Source organism: Chrysemys picta, chromosome 20, assembly GCF_011386835.1.
Source record: "Chrysemys picta bellii isolate R12L10 chromosome 20, ASM1138683v2, whole genome shotgun sequence".
Classification (NCBI taxonomy): domain Eukaryota; kingdom Metazoa; phylum Chordata; order Testudines; family Emydidae; genus Chrysemys; species Chrysemys picta.
The window spans coordinates 7,703,273-7,722,691 of NC_088810.1; the positions used below are offsets into that span (position 1 = coordinate 7,703,273).

General features: G+C 56.4%; 1 protein-coding gene across 1 annotated transcript; it reads left to right on the plus strand.

The window, feature by feature from the left end:
- Positions 1 to 1,579: 1,579 nt before the first annotated feature.
- On the plus strand, positions 1,580 to 19,304 carry ATP4A (ATPase H+/K+ transporting subunit alpha). Its single transcript, XM_065573761.1, has 22 exons — positions 1,580 to 2,019; positions 2,493 to 2,552; positions 3,394 to 3,597; positions 3,927 to 4,040; positions 4,401 to 4,535; positions 4,820 to 4,937; positions 5,444 to 5,712; positions 7,869 to 8,067; positions 8,542 to 8,651; positions 9,131 to 9,265; positions 9,559 to 9,751; positions 10,111 to 10,286; positions 10,522 to 10,658; positions 10,988 to 11,138; positions 11,402 to 11,570; positions 11,803 to 11,957; positions 12,221 to 12,344; positions 12,896 to 13,041; positions 13,655 to 13,788; positions 14,282 to 14,383; positions 14,857 to 14,948; positions 16,663 to 19,304. The coding sequence occupies exons 1-22, from the start codon at positions 1,894 to 1,896 to the stop codon at positions 16,689 to 16,691; spliced, it is 3,078 nt and encodes a 1,025-aa protein (XP_065429833.1). The 5' UTR covers positions 1,580 to 1,893; the 3' UTR covers positions 16,692 to 19,304.
- Positions 19,305 to 19,419: the final 115 nt, after the last annotated feature.

Below are 19,419 nucleotides of genomic sequence, written 5' to 3' on the forward strand. Positions count from 1 at the left end.
TAGAGGGGGTACGTGGGGATGGATTGATAGAGTGTGTGTATGGGGATGGATGGATAGAGGGATACGTGGGGATGGGTAGATAGAGGGTGTGTATGGGGATGGATGGATAGAGGGGTACGTGGGGATGGGTGGATAGAAGGTGTGTATGGGGATGGATGGATAGAGGGGTACGTGGGAATGGATGGATAGAAGGTGTGTATGAGGATGGATGGATAGAGGGGGTACGTGGAGATGGATGGATACAGGGTGTGTATGGGGATGGATGGATAGAGGGGGTACGTGGAGATGGATGGATACAGGGTGTGTATGGGGATGGATGGATAGAGGGGGTACGTGGAGATGGATGGATACAGGGTGTGTATGGGGATGGATGGATAGAGGGGTACGTGGGGATGGATGGATAGAAGGTGTGTATGGGGATGGATGGATAGAGGGGGTACGTGGGGATGGATGGGTAGAGGGGTACGTGGGGATGGATGGATAGAGGGGTACGTGGGAATGGATGGATAGAAGGTGTGTATGAGGATGGATGGATGGATGGATAGAGGGGTACGTGGGGATGGATGGATACAGGGTGTGTATGGGGATGGATGGATAGAGGGGTACGTGGGGATGGATTGATAGAAGGTGTGTATAGGGATGGATGGATAGAGGGGTACGTGGGAATGGATGGACACAGGGTGTGTATGGGGATGGATGGATAGAGGGGGTACGTGGGGATGGATGGATAGAGGGTGTGTATGGGGATGGATGGATAGAGGGGGTACGTGGGGATGGATGGATAGAGGGTGTGTATGGGGATGGATGGATAGAGGGGTACGTGGGAATGGATGGATAGAAGGTGTGTATAGGGAGGGATGGATAGAGGACTTCGAAATCGCACCTGGTTAATTTCACAGCTGTTTTGTTATTTGACTTTCCAATTGGAGGTGGCCGGGGGTGTAATCGAGTTGGATACATGGCGCCCCCTAGGGGCCTCGCAAGGAACAATTGGCCCAGCTGTGATGCTCCCCCCTGGCTGGACATTTCACAGCCAGAGGATCTGCAGAAAGGAATCCATGGACTCCCGGCAGTCAGGCCTGGCCCCGCTGCCCCAGGGTGGCACTGGGGGTGCTTTGCTATGGGACCCTGGCTCAATAGGGGGTGCTCTTCCTTCTACACCGGCCTTTTGATGGCTTAGAGAGCAGCTGTCAATGAGAGAAGGAAGTGACCCGCACCACTCGCATTTGGACACGCGCTAAAAGCCCCAGCAAACCCCTTGGATGCAGTGCCTGAGGAGGAACAAAGGGATGTGAAGTCATCTGAATCAGTGCTATAGGACTCAGGAGTCCTGGCTTCCAGCCCCCTCTGCTCTAACCGCTAGACCCCACTCCCCTCCCAGAGCTGGGGAGAGAACCCAGGAGTCCTGACTCCCAGTCCCCTCTGCTCTAACCGCTAGACCCCACTCCCCTCCCAGAGCTGGGGAGAGAACCCAGGAGTCCTGACTCCCAGTCCCCTCTGCTCTAACCGCTAGATCCCACTCCCCTCCCAGAGCTGGGGAGAGAACCCAGGAGTCCTGACTCCCAGTCCCCTCTGCTCTAACCGCTAGACCCCACTCCCCTCCCAGAGCTGGGGAGAGAACCCAGGAGTCCTGACTCCCAGCCGCCCCCTGCTCTAACTCCTAGACCCCACTTCCCTCCCAGAGCCAGGCATAGAACCCAGGGGCTGCTGAGTTGAATACCCCGGCATTGAGATGCCTTATCACCTACTGGCAGCAGTAGTAGGGTTGTTATCTTGCACAGAGACCCAGCTGGGTCCCTTCAGCACAGCCCTCTACTTGTCGAGCTCAAGGAGCAACTCCCCCAAAGGCCAACAGCACTAGGGCTGTTCTCCTCTCCACAGGACCAATACGAGATGTATTCGGTGGAGATGGAGAAGCAGGGCAATGGTGCCATGGACGTGAAGATCAAGAAGAAGAAGACGAACAAGGCAGCGAAGAAGAAGGAGAAGCTGGAGAGCATGAAGAAAGAGATGGACGTGGTGAGTGGGGGCAGCTGGACTGGGGTCGGTCGCAAGACTCGACCGTGGGCCTTGCACAAAGCTCTGTTGCTCAAGCAGCCGGCAGTAATAGTAGAGCTGTTAGCTTCTGTGGGGAGCTAGAGGCAGCTGTAGACAACCCCTCATCTCAGAGCAATAGGCTCAGGCTCTCGGCAGACCCAGGCAGCGTCACTGCGTCAGTCACACTGGGGACAGCTCCCCCTCCCAGCGATGGGCTCAGGCTCTCGGCAGACTCAGGCAGCGTCACTGCATCAGTCACACTGGAGGCAGCTCCCCCCCCTCCCAGCGATGGGCTCAGGCTCTCGGCAGACTCAGGCAGTGTCACTGCGTCAGTCACACTGGGGGCAGCTCCCCCCTCTCCCAGTGACGGGCTCAGGCTCTTGGCAGACCCAGGCAGCATCAGTCACGCTTGGGGCAGCCTGTTCACCCACTCTGGGCTCCCTTCTCTCCTCCAGGACGATCATCAGCTCTCGGTGGAAGACCTGGAGCTGAAGTACCAAACCAACGTGAACAAGGTAAGGGCCCCCGAGATGGAGGCCAGGTAGGTCTGTGCCTCTCAACCCAGCTCCGGGTGCCGTTTACTTCAGATGCCCTGCCTCACTGCAGCCCAGGGGCTAGAGTACAGTACACCTTCTCTGGCTGTGCCCCCCCACCCAAAGGTGACCGTGCCCTCTACATGGTAGCCCATCCCCACTGGGCTTTGGGAGCCACTTCTTTTGGGGCCGTGGGCTCCTCCTTCAATCCCCCATGTATTCAAACAGCCTCTGACCTGTCCCCAGGGCTGTGAGCTTCCTCTCTAAGCAGTGCCCCAGCCAGGTTTGGAGGGTATCTCCAGAGCTGTGTGCTTCCTGAGGGCAGTGTCCCAGTTGTGATGAGAGGAAAACCAGCCAGGGGGAGGAAGACTGCCATAAATGGTGCTGTTTTCAGCCCTCGCTGAGCAATCAGCTCAGGCTCTCTGCAAACTCAGACAGGCATCAGGCACATTTCAGAACTTTTCTCCCCCACCACAAGAGCTAGAACCTGGCTTAATTTTTTTTAATGAAAGCTGAGATCCTGCGGCATTCACCTGACTCCAGGAGCTGGGGCCTTGGGTCTCCATCCGGCCCTGGGTGCATGTGGATCTCTGGAGAGGAAACTGAGGAAAGGTGGAGAAGCTACGGACAGCAAAGTGGGTGGACAAAGGCGATTCTGGAGACCCTAGACACACTCATAGCCCCCCCATCTTTATTGAAGCCCCATCCCCACCTAATAGCCCCGCCCCTGTGCTGTAGCTCCACCCCTATATTATAGCCACACCCCCACATCGCATAGGGGTGCCTCCACCTAACATGGGACACTCTCTCTATCTGCATCCAGGGCATGAACAGCACAGTGGCAGGAGAGATCCTGCTCCGGGATGGCCCCAACGAGCTCAAACCCCCGAAGGGAACCCCTGAATATGTCAAATTCGCCCGCCAGCTGGCCGGGGGGCTGCAGTGCCTGATGTGGGTCGCCGCTGCCATCTGCCTCATAGCCTTCGGCATCCAGTGCGGCCAAGGAGACCTGACCAGCGCGGATAACGTGGGTACCCCATGGGGGGGAGGGGTCAGGATGCCTGGGTTCCATCCCTGGCTCCGGGAGGGCAGTGGGATCTAGTGGGTTAGACCAAGGAGGGCTGGGAGCCAGGACTCCTGGGTTCTGTCCCTGAGTCTAGTAAGGGAATGGGGTCTAGTGGTTAAAGTGTGGGGGGAAGGGGCAGGGAGACAGGACTCCTGGGTTCTCTCCCCAGCTCTGGGAGGGTAGTGGGTTGTCCCAGGCTCTCTGCAGACTTGGGCAACTTGGCAAAGCAGGGGCGCCGCTGGGCCAGGGATGAGTAATAACCTTTCTCCCTGTACCGTTTCCCTGGGCAGCTGTACCTGGCTATTGCCCTCATCGCCGTGGTGGTCGTGACCGGCTGCTTTGGCTACTACCAGGAGTTCAAGAGCACCAACATCATCGCCAGCTTCAAGAATCTTGTGCCACAGGTAAGCACTAAGGTGGGAGGGGAACCCAGGCCATGGACACCCCAGTCATTGTACTGGGAGGGGGGTCTAGTGGTTAGAGCAGGGGGGAGGGGCTGGGAGCCAGGACTCCTGGGTTCTATCCCTAGTTCTGAGAGGGGAGTGCTTAAAGCAGACCCTTACCTATGTGCTGCTGTTCCCCCGCTGTCCACCCCAGAGGTGGCTGCATCTCAGCACCGGGAAAGTTGTCACTGTGCAGCGTTATGTGCAGCTGTGCCCCACCCCAGAGGTGGCTGCATCTCAGCACCGGGCAAGCCATCCCCGCGCGGTGTCACCGTGTGGGCATAGCTCTAAGGTTAACACTGACTCTTCTCACTCTCCTAGCAAGCCACAGTGATTCGGGATGGGGACAAATTCCAAATCAACGCCAACCAGCTGGTGGTGGGTGACCTGGTGGAGATCAAGGGAGGGGACAGGGTCCCGGCTGACATCCGGATCATCACGGCACAGGGCTGCAAGGTGCGGGGGGCTGCATTAGCTGGGCATGGGGGTGGGGGAACACGGTGCATTTGTACATTTGTGTGTGTGTGTGTGTGTGTGTGTGTGTGTGTGTGTGTGTGTGTATGTTTTGCTGCCCCCTGCTGGATGGTGCCTATCCGGGGCACCCATTGATCTACCCCCGCACTCCTGGGCCCATTCCCTCAGCCTCCACCCCACAGCCTGCCATCCACGCCAGAGACCTCCAAGCCGGGGCAAGGGGGTGGGTGCAGGGTGGCACTGACCCACTGGGCTCTCTCTTGCAGGTGGATAACTCATCTCTGACAGGGGAGTCCGAGCCCCAGACCAGAGCCCCCGAGTGCACCCACGAGAGTCCCCTGGAGACCCGGAACATCGCCTTCTTCTCCACCATGTGCCTGGAAGGTACCAGTAGGGAAGGGCCCCATTGGCGTGTGGGGGAGGGATAGCTCAGTGGTTTGAGCATTGGTCTGCTAAACCCAGGGTTGTAAATTCAATCCTTGAGGGGGCCATTTAGGGATTTTGGGGGCAAAAATCTGTCTGGGGATTGGTCCTGCTTTGAGCAGGGGGTTGGACTAGATGACCTCCTGAGGTCCCTTCCAACCCTGATATTCTATGATTCAAAAGGGGGCGCTCTCCCCTGGCCGTCAGGCCTGGCCCCGTTCATGGGTGGAGTGTGGGGTGGCTCAGTGGCAGACACTCTTTCCAAATTCCCTCCTGTGGTTTCAACTGGATACAAGATTCTCCTTCACATGCTGTCCTGAATCATTGTGCCATGTTGCTGTGAGGTTGCTGCCCAGCCCCAGAGGTGGCTGCATCTCAGCGCCGGAGAGCCCTCCCTTGGACCCTTTGTGGCCGAGGCCACGCCGGTCATCGTGTAGTCGTGTCAGCTCCATCTCTCCCCCCCCCAGGCACCGCCACCGGCATCATCGTTAACACCGGAGACCGCACCATCATTGGGCGCATCGCCACCCTGGCCTCAGGTGTGGAGAACGAGAAGACGCCCATCGCCATCGAGATCGAGCACTTTGTGGATATCATCGCCGGCCTGGCCATCTTCTTCGGGGGCACCTTCTTTGTCGTCGCCATGGTGATCGGCTACCCCTTCCTCAAGGCCATGGTCTTCTTCATGGCCATTGTGGTGGCCTATGTGCCCGAGGGGCTGTTGGCCACTGTCACGGTGAGTCCCCCTTAACTAGCCGTGGCGGGGCCCTGACTCGGAGCCAGTCTCAAAAGGGATCTGGTCCAGGTTTTGTGCCAGCTTCACCCTGACTCCAATCCAGTCCCACAATTGATCCAGTCTGGGTTTTCTTTCAGGTTCATCCTGACTCCACTCCAGTCTCACACTAGATCCGGTCCAGGTTTTATACATAGTTTGCCTCCGATCTCGCTTTGTACTGGAGCCAGTCCATGTTTTAAATTGTTTTCACACTGACGCCAATCCGGCCTCACACTGAATCCAGACCAGATTTAATGCAGTGGTTAGATTGACTTTGAACCAGTTTTGTACTAGATCCAGCCCAGGTTTTGTGTAGCATTTAGGCTGATTCCGATCCAGTCTCAATGTGGATCCAATTCAGGTTTTATGCATTGTTTAGACTGACTCCAATCTGGCCTCAGTCTGGATCCAGTCCAGGTTTTCAGCCTCACTCTCGATCAGGTTCAGGTTTTGTAGTGTTTAGACTGACTCCGATCTGGTGTAGCACTGGATTCTGTGTTATATACAGTACTTAGACTGGCTCTCATCCAGTTTTATATTGAATCCAGTCCAGATTTTATAAATAGTTTGAGTCCAAGATAATTTCATATTAGATCCAGATCCTTTCAGGGACTCTAGTCTGGTCTCACATCAGATCTTGCAGTATTTGGACCCAACTCCTAATCCAGTTCCATATTAGATCCAGTCTAGGTCAGTGTTTCTCAAATGTGGCCAACAGGGGCTTTTCTTGTGGCCACGGCCTCCTGGGCAGTGACTGGGGGGGCACAAAGCAGTGCCTCTCCCCCAGGGCCACCAGAAGGGCCCTTCCCACCATCCATCATAGAATATCAGGGTTGGAAGGCTGGATAATATCAGGAGGACTTGTGGCACCTTAGAGACTAACAAATTTATTAGAGCATAAGCTTTCGTGGACTACAGCCCACTTCTTCGGATGCTATATGCATCCGAAGAAGTGGGCTGTAGTCCACGAAAGCTTATGCTCTAATAAATTTGTTAGTCTCTAAGGTGCCACAAGTCCTCCTGTTCTTCTTTTTGCGGATACAGACTAACACGGCTGCTACTCTGAAACCTTGGATAATATCAGGTCATCTAGTCCAACCCCCTGCTCAAAGCAGGACCAATCCCCTGACAGATTTTTGCCCCAGATCCCTAAATGGCCCCCTCAAGGATTGAACTCACAACCCTGGGTTTAGCAGGCCAATGCTCAAAACACTGAGCTATCCCATTCCCCGTGTTGTCTTCCAACCCACCTCCCCATCCGGGGTGTAATTTGTCCCCTATTTTGCCAGGGCTGAGTAATCCTACTGTGAAAATTGATATTTGTACGGTTGTTAATAGCACTTTTCGCAGCCTCCCAGCTAGCTAGTAAGTCTGCCATGAAAAGTGATATTAACAAACATACAAATATTACTTTTCGCAGCAGCAGACTTATTTAGCTAGTAAGACTTTTTAACAAAGGCAACCAAAAACAAAAGAAACAACCACAGAAGACAAGAATGCGCAAAGCACCTTATTTGTTTTTCTAGTCTGTTTAGGTCCAGTAAAGAATAGAGAACTGGACATTAGTACTGAGTCTGCAAAAAAATCCTACATAAATAAATACAATGATTTGGACGTGTCTAGGTACATATTTAGTTGTTTTTTCCTAAAGTTAATTAAGTATTTTAAGAAAGATTGTCAGTGCGGCCAACAGCAAGCGTTGGTGGCCACACTCTGAGTCCACCAAAGAATTTCTTGTGAGAACCCCTGATCTAGATTGGGTGCAGCATTCGATCTGGGTTTACCCTGACTCCATTCCAGGTTTCAGGCTGTGTTTAGATGGTCTCCAATCCAATTTCAGTTTTCTGCAGTGCTCAGATTAGCTCAGATCTAGTCTCCCATTGCATCTAGTATAGATTTTGTATAATGCTGTTTACACTAACTCTGATTCAGTTTCAAATTGAATCCAGTCCAGATTGTGTGCAGTGTTTAGACTGACTCTGATCCAGTTTCACACTAGATTCAATCCAGATTTTGTGCAGCATTCCTACTGGCTGATCTGATCTCACACTGGATACACTTTTCTGTTTATGCTGACTCTGATCTTTCCTCCTTTCCCTCTGTCTCTCACCTGGCAGGTCTGTCTCTCACTCACAGCCAAGCGTCTGGCTCGAAAGAACTGCGTGGTGAAGAATCTAGAGGCGGTGGAAACTCTGGGCTCCACCTCTGTCATCTGCTCTGACAAAACGGGTACCCTGACCCAGAACCGCATGACTGTCTCCCATCTCTGGTTCGACAACCAGATTCACACGGCTGACACCACAGAGGACCAGTCAGGTATGGGACTCTGTTCAACCAGCTGCTACCATCCCGAGGTGGCTGCATCTCAGCGCTGGATGAGCTGTCCCTGTCCGATGTTATGTGCGGTGGTTCCCCCGCTGTCCCGCCCCAGAGGTGGCTGCATCTCAGCACCAGGCAGGCTTTTCCCATACAGCATTATGTGCGGCTGTTCCCCAGCTGCCCCACCTCAGAGATGACTGCATCTCAGCGCCAGGCGAGCCATCCCTGTCCGGTGTTATGTGTGGTGGTTCCACAGCTGCCCCACCCCAGAGGTGGCTGTATCTCAGCACAGGGCGAGCCGTCCCTGTCCGGCATTATATGCAGTTATGTTCCCCAGCTGCCCCTCCCCAGAGGGGACTGCATCTCAGCACCCTAGAAGTCATCCCTGCTTCTCTGGTGCTTTGGGACATTTCAGGTTGGAAGTGGGAGAGGGAATTCCTCGGCTGTTATATTAACCTCTCTCTCGTTCAGGGCAGAGCTTCGATCAGTCATCGGAGACATGGCGAGCGCTGTGCAAGATCGTGTCTCTCTGCAATCGAGCCTTTTTCAAATCAGGCCAGGACAACGTGCCGGTGCCCAAGGTATGGCCAGTAGGCAGGAGAGACGAGACGGGCAATATAGACAACTTAGATCTGACATACAAAATGAGCTCAGCAGGGGGCGCTCTCCCCTGGCGGGCGCTGTGCTCCAGAAAGCAGAGCGACCAGAGGGCTCAGCAGGGGGCGCTCTCATGCTCATCATTAAAAGAGCTCATGACTCTAGGCTCCAGAATCAGGGTGTTTTTCTCTTGCTGCTCCAGCTCAGGATAATTCCTCTGTGCCTCTGACCTGAGCTTTCATTTAGATGTGGCATTATTTTCCCTGCCATAACTGTTCAGCAGTGTCACTGTGCAGCTGTTCCCAAGCTGCCTCGCTCCAGAGGTGGCTGCATCTGAGCGCTGGGAAAGCCATCCCCATGTGGTGTTATGTGCGGCTGTTCCCCAGCTACCCCACCCCAGAGGTGGCTGCATCTCAGCACTGCTTGGAGTCCAGATTCCACTCACCTGTTCTCCCTTCTCCAGAGGATCGTGATTGGAGACGCCTCAGAGACGGCGCTGTTGAAGTTCTCCGAGATCACACTGGGGAACGTCATGGAGTACCGGGAGCGCTACAAGAAAGCCTGTGAAATCCCCTTCAACTCCACCAACAAATTCCAGGTCAAAAGGGGTTTGCGTCCTAGCCCTGCAAGGCCTTCAGCTCCATTTAGGAGGATAAGAACCTTCTATTGCTACCAGCTAATGTAGTGACTCCCAGAGAGGGAGACAGGACCCAGGTGTCCTGACTCCAAGGCCCCTGCTCTAACCACTATGCCCCATCCCCCTCCCAGAACTGGGGATAGAACCCAGGAGTCCTGACTCTCAGCTCCCCCTGCTCTAACCACTAGGCCCCATCCCCCTCCCAGAACTGGGGATAGAACCCAGGAGTCCTGACCCTTTTGCTCTCCGCACAGCTATCCATCCATGAGCTGGAGGACCCGCGGGACCCCCGGTACCTGCTGGTGATGAAGGGGGCCCCGGAGCGGATCCTGGAGCGTTGCTCCACCATCATGATCAAGGGGCAGGAACTGCCCCTGGACGAGCAGTGGAAGGAGGCATTCCAGACGGCGTACATGGACCTGGGGGGCCTGGGGGAGCGTGTGCTGGGTAAGGGGGCATGGATGAGGGCTGGGGGAGGGCGTGCAGGGTAAGGGGGCGTGGAGGGGGGCTGGGGGAGGGTGTGCTGGGTAAGGGGTGGGGGCATGGATTGGGGGGGCCTTGGGGAGCGGGGGATGTCCTGGGTGTGGGGCACATGGGACTGAGGTGGGGGGGTCTGTGCGTGGGACTCATGGGGCCAAGGCAGGAGGCCCCCCAAGGTGTGGGGGGTAGGGGAGCTGATCAGGGGGGAATTCCCAGGCCTAAGGGAGATGGGGGATCCCCAGGCATGGGGCACATGGGACTGGGATGCTGGTGGGGGACCCCAGTGCCCGACCCCTCATGGGCCCTGCCCCCGCTGTTCCCCGCAGGGTTCTGCCACCTGTACCTGGACCCAGGGCAGTTCCCACGCGGCTTCTCCTTCAACACGGAGGACATGAACTTCCCCACCAGCGGGCTCTGCTTCGCCGGCCTCATCTCCATGATCGACCCGCCCCGTGCCACCGTGCCCGACGCTGTCATGAAGTGCCGCACGGCCGGCATCCGGGTACGGCGCCACTGCCCTGGGGAAGCTCACAGCTCCAGAGTCCCCTCCCTCACCCTGCCTGGGGCACTGCCCTGGGGAGGCTCACAGCTCCAGAGTTCCCTTCCCCACCCCGGCTGGGGCACTGTCCCAGGGAAGCTCACAGCTCCGCAGTCCCCTCCCCCACCCTGCCTGGGGCACTGCCCCGGGGAAGTTCACACTGCCACCTGGAGCGCTGATGCCCTGCCCCCACCCCCAGGTTATCATGGTGACTGGAGACCACCCCATCACGGCCAAGGCGATTGCGGCCAGCGTGGGCATCATCTCGGAGGGCAGCGAGACAGTGGAGGACATCGCCGCCAGAATGCGCATTCCCGTGGAGCAGGTCAACAAGCGGTGAGAGCCCCGCCCAGACTCAGGAGAGAACCCAGGAGTCCTGGCTCCAAGCCCCCCCTGCTCTAACCAACCAGGCCCTACTCCCGTCCCAGAGCTGGGGACAGAACCCAGGAGTCCTGGCTCCCAGCCCCCCGCTCTAACCACTAGACCCCACTCCCCTCCCAGAGCCAGAGATAAAACCCAGGAGTCCTGCAGGGTGGCTCAGCAGAGGACGTTGTGTGGGGTTTCTCAGCAGGGGGCTCTGTGCTGCAAGGGGTGCTGTGTGGGCAGCTCCCCAGGGATCACTATGTGGGGTGGCTCAGCAGCGGGTGCTCTCTCTCCCTCCCCAGGGAGGCCCGGGCCTGTGTGGTGAACGGGGGGCAGCTGAAGGACATGGAGACCGAGGAGCTGGTTGAGATCCTGAAGATGCACCCCGAGATGGTCTTCGCCCGGACCTCCCCCCAGCAGAAACTGATCATCGTGGAGAGCTGCCAGAAACTGGTGAGGCACCCAGGAGCGAACCCACCCACTCCCTCTGCCCATTGCCCTGCGCTCAGTCCCACGTCTCTGGCTTTCATGTCCCTTCTTTCTTTTTCATTTTCTTTCTTTTCTTTGCTTTCTCTGACTTTCACATATTTTCTCTTCTTTATTGTTCTTCACTTTATTTTGTTGTTAGGGCTCTTTCTTTTTCACCATCCCCCAACGTTCTCCCTCCCTTCCACCTTGTCCCCCGCCCCCATGACCTGCCTGTCTCCCCTCCACAGGGTGCCATTGTGGCCGTGACAGGCGACGGGGTGAACGATTCCCCGGCTCTGAAGAAGGCTGATATCGGGGTGGCCATGGGCATCGCCGGCTCTGATGCGGCCAAGAATGCGGCCGACATGATTCTGCTGGACGACAATTTTGCCTCCATCGTTACTGGCGTGGAGCAAGGTGCCCATGGAGAGGGGGGCTTAGACCCCAAATAGGCCAGGGAGCCTGGGGGCCAGCAGGGGGTGCTCTCCCCAGGGTGTGGGAGGCACTGACAATGGAGCTGGGACCTCGAGAGGGTCTGGGAGCATGTCCCAAGCAGGGGGTCTCTCCCCAGGACAGGGGTGGAGGGTACCGGAGGGAGGTTCGGACATCTCCCCAGCAGGGGGCGCTCTGACAGCTGTGTCCTGCCTAGGCCGCTTGATTTTTGACAACCTGAAGAAATCCATTGCGTACACCCTGACCAAGAACATCCCAGAGCTGACTCCGTATCTGATCTACATCACGGTCAGCGTCCCCCTGCCCCTGGGCTGCATCACCATCCTCTTCATCGAGCTGTGCACTGACATTGTGAGTATGGGCGCTGGGCTGCAGACAGCCGGGCACGGGCTCTCCCCTGGCGGTCAGGGCTGGCCCCGATGCCCCAGCATGGCACTAGGGGGCGCTGTGCTGCAGGGGCAGGGTGGGGTCTCTCCCCTGGCAGTCAGGGCTGGCCTGATGTCCCAACACAGCACTAGGGGGCGCTGTGCTGCAGGCAGGTGGGTGGGGGCGCTCTCCCGGACACCTGGGTTCCTCAGCTCAGCCCCGCGAGTCTCTCTCTTTCTCCCCGCTAGTTCCCCTCGGTGTCCCTGGCCTACGAGAAAGCCGAAAGCGACATCATGCACCTGAAGCCCCGAAACCCCCGACGCGACCGGCTGGTGAACGAAGCCCTGGCGGTGTACTCCTACTTCCAGATTGGTGTGTCCCCCGCAGGATGCCTGGGTCCTAGCCCCAGCACCGGGGTGGGAGTGGGGCCTTGTGGGTAGAGCAGGGGGGCCTGGAAGCCAGGACTCCTGGGTTCTATCCCCAGTTCTGGGAGGGGAGTGGGGCCTAGTGGTTAGTGTGGGGGAGCTGGAGGATCCAGTTTGAACCCTCTGTCCCCCCTTTTTCATAGCTCACCATTAACCTTTCGTTCTGGTGGCTTCCCCGCATTAATTAACCCTCTTTGAGGGATTGACATTGGGTCAGATTTGGGGGGCAAGGGGTGGCTCTGACATATGGGAGGTGGGGCTGGACCTCAGGGGCGGAGCCAAACAGAGCTCATCCCGCCTCCTCACTAGAACTCATGGGTGGAGCCAAACCCCTCTGGCCCCGCCTCCCCAATAGAAAAGGTGGGTGGAGCCAGGCACAGCTGGCCCTGCCTCCCCATCCCTCCCTGTTGGGAGCCAGCAGGGGGCAGCACCAAGTCCCCAGGGTGCCGGGAGCATCCCACCCTCATGGCTTTTCCTCCCCTCCCCCCGCCTGCCCAGGAGCCATCCAGTCCTTCGCTGGCTTCACGGACTACTTCACGGCCATGGCCCAGGAGGGCTGGTTCCCCCTGCTCTGCGTGGGGCTGCGGGCTCAGTGGGAGAACGACCACCTCCAGGACCTGCAGGACAGCTATGGGCAGGAGTGGGTGAGTGATGGGCCATCCGAAATAACAGCTGCTGCCGGGAAATGAAGCAACTGGACCCACCTAGAGGATAACAGCTGTACTGCTGCTGCCGGGGAATGGAGCTACTCCAATAGCCCCACCTAGAGGATAACAGCCATACTGCTGCTGTCGGGGAATGGAGCTACTCCAGTAGCCCCACCCAGAGGATAACAGCCATACTGCTGCTGCTGGGGAATGGAGCAACTCCATTAGCACCACCTAGAGGATAACAGCCGTACTGCTGCCGCCAGTCTACTGGAGAGACTTCTGTCAACTTTAGCTCCAGTGGTAGAGGTCTGGACTGTGAATCTGAGTGTGTGGGGGTCCAGACCCTCACCCCAGAGTGGGAAGGTTGGCAGCAAGGCCTGGGATACCAGGGTGTGTCCTTCTTGAATGTCAGGGTTTAGGCAGGAGACCGGCTGGCTCAAGGGAATGGGACTCAAAGCCTTTCCCTTCTAGGGGGTGCCAGCTCCAATCTGGCCCCAGGGTCTGGGGGACTGGCTGGCTCAGGGGATTGGGGAATGGGACACGGGGTCTTTCCCCATGTGGATGGTGCTGGAGGCTGACTCTGACTGGTCGTTGTTCCCACTCTCAGACATTTGGGCAGCGCCTGTACCAGGAATACACCTGCTACACCGTCTTCTTCATCAGCATCGAGATGTGTCAGATCTCGGACGTCCTCATCCGCAAGACTCGCCGTCTCTCCGTCTTCCAGCAGGGCTTCTTCAGGTGAGCAAGGAGCCCGCAGGCCACTGGGGAGAGAACCCAGGAGTCCGGGCGACCCATTGTTCTGCGTCCATTCCCCAGCTGCCTCCCCTCCCCCAGAGTCAGCTGCATCTCAGCGCCCAGCGAACCATCCCCAGGTGGTGTCATTGTGCGGCTGTTCCCCAGCTGCCCCGCCCCAGAGGTGGCTGCATCTCAGCACCGGATGAGCCATCTCGGTGCAGGGTTATGTGCAGTTGTTCCCCAGCTGCCCCACCCCAGAATCAGCTGCATTTCAGCACTGGGTATCCCCTCCCCGTGTGCAGCTGTTCCCTAGAAGCAGTGCCCCAGAGGTGGCTGCATCTCAGTGCCAAGCAAGTCATTCACTAGCATCCTCCCTGGTGCAAGACACTACAAGATGGGGGTTTGGTCTCGGGTGTCCCTGCACGGACAGCGTGTTAGCCAGGGGCAGCTGCCGTTCACTGGCCTCACCCGAGCTCACGGTCTGCTTCTCCGGCAGGAATAAAATCCTGGTGATCGCCATCGTGTTCCAGCTCTGCCTGGGTTGCTTCCTATGCTACTGCCCCGGCATGCCCAACATCTTCAACTTCATGCCCATACGGTGAGAGCTGGGACGCGCCCTGCTGGTTCAGCCCACCGCGGCGCTAGGGGGCGCTGTGCTGCAAGGGACGGGGTGGGGGCTTCCCCTGGCAGTCAGGGCTGGATCCGATTCCCCCAGCACAGCTCTAGGGGGCGCTGTGCTGCAGTGGGGGCATTCCCCAGGCAGCCAGGGCTGGCCCCAATGCACCAGTGTGGCACTAGGGGGCGCTGTGCTGCAGGGAGCGGGGCAGAGGCTCTCCCCAGGAAATCAGGGCTGGCCCCGATACTCCAGGGCAGTGCTAGGGGGCAGGGTGGGGGCTGTCCCCAGGCAGCCAGGCCTGGCCCCGACGCTCCTGGAGGGCACTGTGCCGCCCCTGAATCCAGGGTTGGTTCTTCAGCCTGGCTTAGCGACCGCTAAGGGCTCCGTGCTCTGGCTGAGCGGGTGCTGCCGTCTCGTTCTCCGTGGCTACGGTCTCTCTCCCGGCTCCTCTCCAGATTCCAGTGGTGGCTGGTGCCATTGCCTTACGGCATCCTCATCTTCGTCTATGATGAAATCCGAAAGCTGGGAGTCCGCAGGCACCCTGGAAGTGAGTAACCGAGAGATCACACGAGTAGCTGTTCCCCAGCTGCCCCGCCCCAGAGGTGGCTGCAGCTCAGGGCCAAGCAAGCCATCCCCATGTGGCATTATGTGCGGCTGTTCCCCAGCTGCCCCGCCCCAGAGGTGGCTGCAGCTCAGGGCCAGGCGAGCCATCCCCATGTGGCATTGTGTGCGGCTGTTCCCCAGCTGCCCCGCCCCAGAGGTGGCTGCATCTCTGCACCAGGCGAATATAACCTATCAGGGTACAACTCAGACTAATGAGTCGATGTGTCACCCCTACCCTGCAACCCTGGGTGCCTTTAATGCCTTGCTGAAGTAGCTCCCAGCTGGGCCGCTTACAAACAGCCTAACAGGGTGCAAACCACACCGGCAAGTAACTGCAACCTGCCAGCCACCCCCTGGCTCTCCCCAGCCTGGGTTATACGGTGGGGTGACCCCAACAGTCTTAGATTCCCCCCCAGAAATGTCTGTCCTGCCCTGTCTAGTCCTCTCCTCGACAGCACAGACTCTTTAAGTCCATTTTAAGACAGTGGTTTTCAACCCGTGGGCCGCACACCCCTGGGAGTCCGCGGACTGCGGCTAAGATTTCCAAAGGGGTCCATACCGCCATTCGAAATGTTTATAGGGGTCTTCAAATGGAAAAAGGCTGAAAAGAAAACCCTGCTTTAAGGGACCCACGTGCCGGCTTCTTTCCCGCAGTTATTCGAACCCTTAACCAGCTGATTCACGAGCCGGGGAGACCGCTTTTAAGCGAGGCCCCGTTAACGAGGCATAAAAATGAGAAACAGCCCCCAGGAAAACAAAGAGACGCGGTTTCCGAAGGCCTAATCCAACCAACGATAGCAGCGTCCTTGACGATAGTGCTGCAGATCGAATCACGCCGTGCTTTAATAGCATGTGCTGCAAAGAGCCACGGGAGACCCATAAAAGCGCCACTCGCATGGCGTCTGGGGCTCTCTGCCCTGCAGATTGCTGACCGGCTCTCAGGCAGGGACCCCCCCGCCCCGAGCCCTGAGCCGATTTCCTGTCTCTCTCCTGGGGCAGGACGAGAGGGGGGGGCCCCCTTCGTTTTATAGGCCGGTCCCCACATGGCAAAGCGTTTCCAGCTAGGAGCCGGCAGCAGCCAGTTGGGGAAGAAAGGCAACTTTGCTAAAAATATAGATTTTTTTTTTGCACCTCCCACCGTCCTAAGAACCAGGTAACGGCCTATCAGCCTTGTGTACAACCGGCTCCGGTGGCTGGTTGCCCTTTGTCACGGAGGAACTGATTTGGCGGCTCTCCAGGTTTCTCTGGAAAACAGCCTTTTAGTCAATAGCTCAGCTTGTGTTCCTAACGTCACCTCAGGCGCTGCGCCTCCGGGCCGTCTGCCACCGTGTTATTGCCCAGCAAATCCGGAGTTTTCCAGTGCTGCCACACGGGGCCTGGTACAAAGTCGTACAATAGCGTGTTGGTTGAGGCGTATTCTGGCACAGTGAGTCATCCCAGTCTGGTGTTAGCTGCGGCTGTTCACCCAGCTGTCACACCCCAGAGGTGGCTGCGTCTCAGCCTCGGGCAAGCTATGCCCATGCAGTGTTATATGCAGCTGTTCCCCAGCTGCCCCACCCCAGAGATGGCTGCATCGCTGCCCCGGTGACATGCTCTAATGCTGGGATCCTCCACAGCTCCAGCAATCTCACCGTATTATTCATTCTTCTTTTCCACAGGCTGGTGGGACAAAGAACTTTACTACTAAAGGCAAAGCTCTGCCCCGCGGCTGCCGCTGCCCCTCAGCCTCCTGCAGCATCTCAGGCATTACACTCACCCCCTCAGTGCAGCCAAAGAGATACAGACGCCCACGCCGTGCTCCCAGTCCCTGCTTCCCCAGTCTGGAAACTACTGGAGAATGCAAAGCCTCAACCAGCCCCCCAGGCCAGGGGCACCAGCCATGGAGAGAACAAGACTGGCCTGCTCGCTTCTGTTCATACCTAGTCCTTGCTGGCTCTCTTTGTGTATGTGGCAGCAGGATGCCTGGGTTCTACCCCTGGCTCTGGGAGGGGAGTGGGGTCTAGTGGTTAGAGCAGGGCGGCTGGGAGCCAGGACTCCTGGGTTCTATCCCCAGCTGTGGGAGGGAAATGGGGTTGAAGGGCTAGAGTGGGGGTGGGAGGCAGGACTCCTGGGTTCTCTCCCTGGCTGTGGGGAGGGAGTGGGGTCTAGTGGTTAGAGCAGGGGGGGCTAGGAGGCAAGACTCCTGGGTTCTATCCATATTACTGTTTCCCATTGGTCAGGCACTGCTCACCCCTCCCCTTGCTGGGGTGGGGGAGCGTTAGTAGACAGCCGGTTCCCACGGCAGGTGTGATTAGGTAGCCGTGGCTTTCAGCCAGCCCATCTCTGCAGCGCTAGGACACAGGGGATCGAACAGACATCAACCAATCGGCTTCAATTCCCAGCTCACCCCGACCTGGGACACCTCCCTCGTTTGTATCCCACGGAGCCAGGATGGCAAAATACTCCATGAGGGGCTGACAGACGGGCACCCTGCCTCCCTGTGTTCCCGGGGGAGCTGGCCCAGTGGGGTTCCATGGTCCCCCTACATGGGATGGCAGCTTGGAGGACAAGCAAGAGGAGGTTGGGGGACTGAGCTGGACTGCAGGCCTCCCCCCGCCACTCTGAGCATCTGCCCATCTAGCTTGGTATCCCGTCCACAGCACCTGCTGCCCTAGATTGGGCACATCCACCCCGGTCTCCCGTCACCAGTACCTATCACCTATCTAGCCTGGGATCCTGCTCCCTTCTTGCTCCCCCAGATCAGACCCATGGGCCCATCTACCCCGGTATCTCGCCCCCACTCCCCCTCACTGATCTGTGCTGGATTCCTTAGGGGAAGGAGCACAGCTCCCATGATGCACCTGGCTGCCCCACAGCAGGGGCCTTGATTCCAGCCTGACCCGCAGGTGGGGCTCACCCCTCCCAAAAACTAGGGCCCCCTGTCCACCCAGCTATTACCAGCAGGGACCCCACCACACCAGAGACCCCAGCCCCGGTAATCAGCGACCACAGGGGCAGGTCGGACTGCTCCACAGGGATAAAAATCAACTGTTTATTTTTAATGATTAACTAATAATATCCAATGGTTAATTTAATTTAAATGGGATTTTTTTGACTGACGTCAAATCCAGTTTTCTTTTGAAAAAACAAACCGATTTGAGAGCCCGACCGCCTCCAATCACTGCCACTCAAATAGCAGCCCACGTTTGCTGCCAACGTTTTACAGAAAGTGAAGCCACTGAGCGGCTGGCACCAGAGTTCGCTAAAGGGCCAACTCCACTTTCAACAGCAGCTGCAGCGAGAAAAGGATATCTAGTTCCAGCTGTATTCAGCGACTCCAAAGCGAAGTTAGGAAAGCGACCGAGAGCTGAGCGAGCAGAAAAGCTTGTTTTCCTCTTCAAATGTACGAACAAAAAACTAAGCACAAAATCTACTAGTGCTAAAATCTTGAAGGATTTGGTGACCAAAACCAATTACTTCAACCCACTAACTCCAGATAACCTCTGATTCATTAGTTTTAAACGCAAACTCTGTTTTGATAAACGTACTTGTCCTTCTTATGGCTCCAGCATATTGAAAACTGTTTTATTTAACTAATAAAAACCATTTTAAAATGTTGGTTTTGTGCCTTTTTAAACCAATTCCCATTTTTTAAAAGCAAACCATATTTTTCAGTCTTCTTACGTATCCAGCACAGTCAAGGTCATTCTATTGAATCAATAAAAACCATTTCAAAAGGCTGGTTTTGTACCTTTTTAAATTAATCCCACTTTAAACACAAACCATATTTTGATAAATTGATAAATTTACTTATTCTTCTGCTCAAAATATGGTTTGCTTTTCAAAGGGGGAATTCATTTAAAAAAGGCACAAACCCTGCCTCCTAAAATGGTTTTTATTAGTTAAACAAAATGACCTTAAAGGTGCTGGCAACATAAGACGACCAAGTAAGTTCATGTTGCCGACACATCTAAGGTCATTTTATTTAACTATAAGAACCATTTTTAAAAGTTTGGTTTTGTGCATTTTTAATTGCGTTCCAATTTCCATTCAACGGCAGCTTGACCCCAATCACGCTTAGAAAAAATGATCGCGCGAATAAGGACTGCGTCATTTGCTGTTTTCTAACGCTCCCAAAAATTCAGCTTCTGAATAAACAGCGGTTAGGCTACCGAATTGCTTAAATGTTTCGCGCTATTTCCGCAATTCTATAACTTAGCCGCCATTTATCCAGGGGTTAATTTTTATGTTTTTTGGATTGTTAGAAAATAGCGAACAACACATTCCTCATTCGCCAGATCCTTCTTTTGGCTTTAGCAAAAAGCAGCACCAAATTTAGCATCAAGGCCGGGTTTAGTTGTAAAATCAACACGTGAGGTCTCAGGTGCAGAACTGGGGGGATGGGGGGACAACCTTTGATAACGATGGGGATAAAC

Coding starts and splice junctions, on each gene's coding strand:
- ATP4A (XM_065573761.1), top strand. CDS start 1,894: ATGTATTCGGTGGAGATGGAGAAGCAGGGCAATGGTGCCATGGACGTG. Junction 4,041..4,400: donor TCAAGAATCTTGTGCCACAG/GTAAGCACTAAG, acceptor TCACTCTCCTAG/CAAGCCACAGTGATTCGGGA. Junction 10,659..10,987: donor GTGGAGCAGGTCAACAAGCG/GTGAGAGCCCCG, acceptor CTCCCTCCCCAG/GGAGGCCCGGGCCTGTGTGG.